This window comes from Elephas maximus, chromosome 12, assembly GCF_024166365.1.
Source record: "Elephas maximus indicus isolate mEleMax1 chromosome 12, mEleMax1 primary haplotype, whole genome shotgun sequence".
Lineage (NCBI taxonomy): Eukaryota > Metazoa > Chordata > Mammalia > Proboscidea > Elephantidae > Elephas > Elephas maximus.
Window position 1 is genome coordinate 87,814,997 of NC_064830.1, and position 7,372 is coordinate 87,822,368.

At 52.9% G+C, this 7,372-nt stretch overlaps 1 protein-coding gene across 2 annotated transcripts in view; it reads left to right on the plus strand.

Annotated features, from left to right (window-relative positions):
- IL21R (interleukin 21 receptor) overlaps window positions 1-3,178 on the plus strand; it is a 29,606-nt gene extending 26,428 nt beyond the window's left edge. For both annotated transcript variants that reach the window (XM_049904051.1, XM_049904053.1), the window contains exon 9: window positions 492-3,178. In XM_049904051.1, coding sequence (XP_049760008.1) covers window positions 492-1,256 — 765 coding nt within the window. In that variant the 3' untranslated portion in view covers window positions 1,257-3,178. The remainder of the gene's footprint in view (window positions 1-491) is intronic.
- Window positions 3,179-7,372: the final 4,194 nt, after the last annotated feature.

Here is a 7,372-nt window from a genome sequence, read left to right on the forward strand (position 1 = left end):
GGAGACAGCAGTGAACAGAAGAGCCGAGCTGCTGCCCTAGCCACTGGTCACATGTCTGCTCCAGTGAAGACCATACACAGGAGGAGGTTAGGTTGTGAGGAACGTCACCAAGGAGAGAAAACATGGCTCTCTCAGACCTTGGGACACCTGCTCTGTGTCCCCCCACTTGACAATCTGGGCCCTGCACCCACACTGACCCTGGGCCATACCACAGGTGGGGAAACTGAGGCCCAGAGAGGGGAAGGGACAGTGGCGATGTTGCCACCACACAGGGGCCTATCATGGTCCTGATTCATCTCTGTCTCTTTCACTGTCTCTCTTTATCTTCTGATGTGGTGACTTTGTCTCTCTCCATGTCTCTTTTTCTCTTGTATCTCTGCGTGGTCTCTGTATCTCCGTGTCTGTCTCTGCTGTTGTCTGTCTGTCTGTTTACACCCTTCACCCGCACCATCCCATGACTCATTCCTTCTCTCTCTCTCTCTCTCTCACAGAAATGGGTGAGTGTGCCCTTCACTCTCTCTAGTCTGGAGCTCTACCCTGGGACCCCGGGGGCACCTTCTACCCTGGAGGTGTGGAGTTGCTGCCCGTCACAGAGTCCAGGCAAGGGGCCAGTGCCCACAGAACCACTGGAGCCTGCAGATGTCCTGGAAGCTGATGGGATGCCTGAGCCGAGCTCCTGGGGTCCAACCCCATCTGCGGCCGGCAGCTTGGACGGCTCCACTTACAGTGAGGAGAGGGACCGGCCATATGGCCTGGTGTCCATCGACACAGTGACCGTGGTGGATGCAGAGGGGCCGTGCACCTGGGCCTGCAGCTGTGGGGACAACGGCTACCCAGCCCTGAACCTGGATGCTGGCCTGGAGCCTGGCCTGGCCACTGAGGACCAGCTCTTGGGCACAGGGACCACAGTCCTCTCCTGTGGCTGCGTCTCGGTTGGCAGCCCTGCCAGGCTCGGAGCCCCCCTGGGCAGCCTCCCGGACAGGCTAAACCTGCCCCTGAAAGCCACAGGGGGCTGGGCCCCCGGGCCACCATGGGGTGGTGGGCTGCCCAGTGGCGTCTTTGACAGCGAGGCGGGCTCGCCCCCGGCCGCCCTGGACATGGACACATTTGACAGTGGCTTCTCGGGCTCTGACTGCGGTAGCCCTCTGGAGTGTGGCTTCACCAGCCCCAGGGACGAGGAGCCTCCCAGAAGCTACTTGCGCCAGTGGGTGGTCATGGCCCCTCCACCTTCAGGCCCGGTGTCCCAGGCCAGCTAGGGAGACGACTGGCCGTTCAGGGCTAGCCCCGCCATGGCCACGAGCCAGAGACGTGGTGTCTGGGCTAGAACATGGGAGGCCAGCGTCTTTGGTCTCGTGACTGGCACCTGAGCCTAGTGTTCACAGTGTATGTGCACATTGCACGTCCACGTGTGTGAGCAGCCTGTGAGCCTGGGCCATGGGAGAACACCTGTGGTTATCTGTACGTGGGTTGCCATGCAGCACCTGTCTGCTCACTTGAGCTCACCTGTGTGCAGGAGCATGAGCAGTGTGCGTGCTTGCAGCCACCTGGTCTCCCTGGTTTCCTGCAGGGGCTGCAAAGAGGGGCTGCTGGGAAGTCCCTGCTGTTCATTATCACCTCAGGGCTGAGAGAGGGGGATAGAGAGCCCCTGGTGACCCGGGGAGGGGGTGTGACTCTTGGGGGACCCACTGGCCTAGGTCTGAATCCTGACACTGAAGCTTCCTGGCTGTGCCACTTGGGGCAGGTTGCATCCCTCTCTGAGTACCAGTCTCCTTGTCTGGTCAGTGGGACTGACATAACCTACCTCAGGGAGAAATCCGAGAGGTCACCTGTGTACTGTGTGTAGACAGAGCAAACCTTCAATCAGCGTCAGCTTCCTTCCTCCTGCGGCCAGTGCCTAGCTGGTGCCGGAGGTGGGTGGGGGTGAGAAACCAGCCAACAGCGGCTACGGCTACGGTGTCTGCGGGGCAGTCCCACCTGCAGAGGGGCACTGGGGAGTTTCCGGGGTGAAAGTCAGCCTTGTCTCTCAGAGCAGCTCCCGACCAACCAAGAGTTCTTTTTCTGTCTTCTGCTGCCCCTTTAAAAATTCCCTTTATGCACCCAAGAAGTATTTGTTGGGCACCAGTCTGAGGAAGGCATCGTGCCAGGCACTGGGTATGCACGGAGTGAGGGGACAGACAGAGGAAGCGGCAATTCCAGAACCTTGTACTCCAGGCCGGGGGCAGGCCGCTCTGGTCAATTGGCATCGCGAAGTTTCTGGGGAACCAGCAGGAATCGAAGTGCTGTCTGTTTTCTCTGAGCGCCCATTGAAATGTGAATCAAGGAGCCCTGGAAAACTTCTGAGCAACATTTCGAAGGCGCCCCACTGAACATTAGCTTCGTAGAGGAGCTGGATTTAGGTCCTGGATACAGCATCAAAACCATGCTCTTTTTATTTTTTAAAATGGATTCTGTTCCCTCTAAGGGTGCCCACCTCAACTTGGCTTTTTCAGGCCCAAGCTGGTTAGGCAGTGAAGAGTCTAATTCAGCTGGCCTGCCCTCTGGAGTCTTAAGGGAATCCTTCCCCTGACCTGGAACAGGGCCCACCTCAAGGCCAGGCTGCGGGGGTGTCTGAAGTAGACAGCTCTGCCTCTCTCCCCTTTTGGAGCCAGGCTGGGATGAAGTCAGGAGAAGTCAGTGCTGCTGAAAGCTTCATCTGTAAAATGGGATGGGGGGGAGGTGGTCCCTGGCACAGCTGGAAAGTTCTAGAACACTGATGCTTTTAATAGTGGTTCTGTTGACTTGGGATCAGGTGTGTGAGACTCAGATGGGTGCACAAGTGTGAAACCACAGTTCCTGCACGTGTGAGTAGCCCTCATCACCCTAGAGACACTTGGGCCAAGGTGTGCTGTGGTTTTCTCACAATCCCGGGGGCCACAGGCTCCCTGGTGACCCAGCTTGGCTCTGCAACCACAGAGCTCTGCGAAGAGGCAGGTGGAAGAGGGGGGCAGCTGGAGACTGACTGATGCCAGGCCTTTGGGTTAGACAGGGGCTCTGACCTAGGTAACGTGGTTCCTCACCGACTCCACCTTGAAGGAGACTCAGGTCATCAACATGAGTGCAAAAAGTTGGGGACAAGGACTGATCCACCTGGAAGGATGGATAAATGAATAGGTGGGTGCATGGATGATAGATGGATGAGTGGGTACATGGGTGGGTGGGTGGATGAGTGGGTACATGTGTGGTTGGGTAGGTGGGTGGGTAGATAAGTGAGTACAGTGTGAATGGGTGGTGGGTAGATAGATGAGTGGGTACATTAGTGGGTGGGTGAGTGGATGGATGAGTGGGTGCATGTGTGGACAGGTGGATAAGTGGATGGATAAGTGAGTACAAGTGTGAATGGGTGGGTGGGTGGATGAATGGGTACATGAATGGTTGGGTGGGTAGATAGATGAGTGGGTACATAAGTGAGTGGGTGAGTGGGTGGGTGGATGGATGAGTGGGTACATGAGACCTGAGTGGGTGGGTGGGTGGAAGGATGAGTGGGTACTTGGGTGTGTGAGTAGGATGGATGAATGAATGGATAGAAGGATGGCTGTTGTTAGTTGCCGTTGAGGGATCGCCATGAGTAGGATGGTAGAAGGATTGAAGAAAGAACAGTTGGCTGGCTGGATAAACATGTTAGAGGCAAAGATGATAGATCAGACATAAGCTCTGTGAGAGCCTTGTCAATTTTTTCACTCTTTTGTCCCCAGCCTTGCACGTAATAGGGACTCAAAAAAGCCTGGTTTGTAGCATTTGCTGGTTTCCATGGTGTAAATATTTCCATCACGGCCAATTTCAAGCTACCAACATGAAGATACTAAACATGGAATTGGGAAGAGATGCAAACTATCAGCTCTCCTGTCCTGAGCTGGTCTGAGCTGGCTCTAGCACACCGCTGATAGGAGCCCAGAGGGGCATCACAACCTCAGCCTGCGGTGCGTGTGTAAAGCTTCAGGGAAACAACAACAACAACAAAACCAAACCTGTTGCCTCATAGCGACCCTATGGGACAGAGTAGAACTGCCGCATAAGGTTTCCAAGGAGTGGCTGGTGGATTCAAACTGCCGGCCTTTTGGTTAGCAGCCCAGCTCTTAACCACTGCTCCACCAGGACAAAAGCTTCAGAGAAGAGAGCTGGTTTTTGTCGGTTTTTTTTGAAAAATGGATATGAGATGTTTGATGCCCCTGCTATTCCAGGCAGAAGGAAGGGCTTGAGTAAAGGCTTGGAGCTGTGACCAAGCAGGAGACTGGGATACTCGGGGAGGAACAGGCCTAGAAAGCAAGTGGGGAAGGCAGCTGCCTGTCACCCCAGTCCAGGCAATAAGAGCTATGGACCGCCTTTTAAGAGGAAGGAGCAATGATAGCAACACCCCTCCCGTGGATACACATTCTGCTCCTTGCCTAGCCCTTTTCTGACTATAGGATCTGAGGGTACAGGGATGAAAACTCTATTTGACAGATGAGAAAGTGAAGGTGCAGAGTGGACCAGTGACCTGCCTGAGGTCACACAACGAATTAATAGTCAGAGTCAGAACTTAGCCTCTGGTCTCCCAATCCCAATTCCAGCTAATTCTCACCTTACTCTGCTGGGAGAAGTATTTATTAGGAGTTAAGAAACTCTTCATAAACACCTGTGGATGCCTGTTGCTTTGGCCCAGGCAACATCCTTGTGGGTGTGTCTGAACCCCCAGCCCTGGGATTAGCTACATGACCCCCGCCTGGCCAATACAGTATTCATCCCCCTGGCCACGGTACCTGGTGCAGTGGTTAAGAGATCAGCTGCTGACTGAAAGGCTGGCAGTTCGAACCTACCAGCCACTCTTTGGAAACTCTATGGAGCAGTTCTACTCTGTCCTATAGGGTTGCTATAGTCGGAATTGACTTGATGGCAACGGGTTTGATTTTTCTTTTTGGCCACAGTACCAGCTCAGGGACAGACATGTGGCCCAAGCTGGTGCATACTCTCTACTGTGATTGCTGAGCTGTAGGGTAGACTAAGCCTGGATGTGCTGAGGGACCTCGGAGCCTGCCTGAGGTAAAGCCATCACATATGAAAGTAGAGCTGAGAGATGGAGACACGCTCCTGGCAATACCTCTTGAGCCCCCAGACGCAGCCATGCCTGAAACTATATTCCCATTTCCTCTGGCCCTTTTAGATACGAATGGAGGTCACGAATGCTGCTCACCAAACATTTCCAGCTCTTGGCCTTCTGGGCACATGGCAGGAGTGCACTCCTGGCCCCTGGTGGTTGGATGGGGCCATGTCACCAGACCTGGCCAATGAGTTGTGAGCAGAAGCGTCACTTCTAGATCAGAGCATTTAATTGACAGCCGCAATGCCTTCCAAGGTGTTTTCCTATGAGCCACAGTATCCGGTGATGTTTGCGATGGCGGCCGCTCCATTAGCCTGGGCCCTGCGCTGAGGAGGTGCAGGACAGACCTCTAGTTCGCCTGTGGTGGACATGTGTTGTAAGAAGAAATAAATCCTTTGTTTTTCTAAGTCACTAAGATTTGGAGGCTGTTTGTTACACAGTGTAAAAATGGTGTGGGGGAGAAGCATCTGACCTTCTCTGACTTCACAAGCGGAAGGAGAACCAAGGTCAACAGCCCAAGGCTGATTCCTATGAGGCTGAGGTCAGACATGCCTCCTCTCTCCACCATCTTTATCAATTTTGACACCAACCGTCCCTCACATGGCAATCTCCACTTCTCTGCTGGGTTCCATAATTCATTGCAATGGCCACACAGAACTCACATACAGTACTCACAATTATAGGGTTTATAAAAGAAGCAACAGGTTACAATTCAGTATTCAGGAACAGTCAGAATACAGTTCCTCCATTCAGGACAGCCTCTTCCCAGCTGTACCATAGGCACACCTCTGGTCCCTTGGCCTCTGCCCTGCTCAGGCAAGAGCTGGGCTGCTAACCAGAAGGTCACCTGTTGGACTCCACCAGCCAGTCCTTGGAAACCCTATGGGGCAATTCTACTCTGTCCTATAGGGTCACTATGAGTCAGAATTGACTCAACGTCAACAGGTTTGTTTTCGTTTTTTAATAAATGCCCAGAGGCACCGTACTCCACCAGTAAGCCTTGGCCCCAAGGTGCTCAGCTTTCTTGCTCCTGCGTGGGCAGGAAGCCCACTGTGCCATCTCCTGCGTCATTTCTCTGGGTGTCCTTCCTTGGTGGTGTATCCTCTCTCTTCCTCCTCTGGGAATGCTCACCTCAGTCCCAGTGGAATGACAAAACTGTCTTAGTCATCTACTGCTGCTATGACAGAAATACCACAAGTGGATGGCTTTAACAAAGAGAAGTTTATTTCCTCACAGTAAAAAAGTCCAAATACAGAGTGTCACCTCCAGGGGAAGGTTTTCTCGCTCTTTTGGCCTTCTCATCAATGTTCCCCTAGTCTAGAAGCTCCTTTGCACAGGGACCCCAAGTCCAAAGGACGTGCTCTGCTCCCAGCACTGCTTTCTTGGTGGTATGAGGTCCCCTGTCTCTCTGTTTGCTTCTTTCTTTTATATCTCAAGACATTTTCTCAAGATATAATCCAATCTTGTAGGTTGAGTCCTGCCTCGCTAACACAACTGCCATCCATTCTCCCTCACTAACGTCATAGAGGCAGGATTTACAACATATAGGAAAATCACACAATACCAAGAATCATGGCCTAGCCAAACTGATACACACAATTTTGGACATAATTCAGTCCATGACACAATTACCCTACCTGCACACTCCCACCTAATCACCTGGGTGGGAGTTACAAGACCATGTCAAGAAAGACCACACAAAAGCGATTCATCACACCTGACACAGACTAACCCCGCCTGTAAGTACTGTCAATTTATCAGTGAGCTGATAAATTTTGTTTTTCACTTTAGCCGGTTTGAGATGGATTTCTGTCACTTGCCGTAGACAGTGCTCTATCGTTGTTCTAATATCATTCCTACACTAAAGACTCTCTTCCCATCCTAAGGAAGGGCCACGTTCAAAGGGAGCACAGGATGGACTCCATCACTTCTCATGCATTACTTTGGGCAAGTCATTTGCTGTCTCTGAGCCTCAGTTTCCTCTTTTGTCAGGTGGGGGCTGGAGTCAATCCTCTGCTTGCTGGGGGATGAAGAGAGAATGAGGACAGGAGAAGACACACCGAGACTCCTCGTTAGACGTGTGTTTTCTTCTTTCTCCATCATCGGTTGAGTGGGTTCTGGGGTCAGAGGAGGACAGGGATATGGTCCCAGACCTTCCATGAGTTCACAAGTGCTTCACCCAGGAGGCCCCGAAGCTTCCAGTGCCCTCTGCAGGGACTCAGAGAACTCAGCCCTCCAGCTCCTCTGGCCCTCAATGGT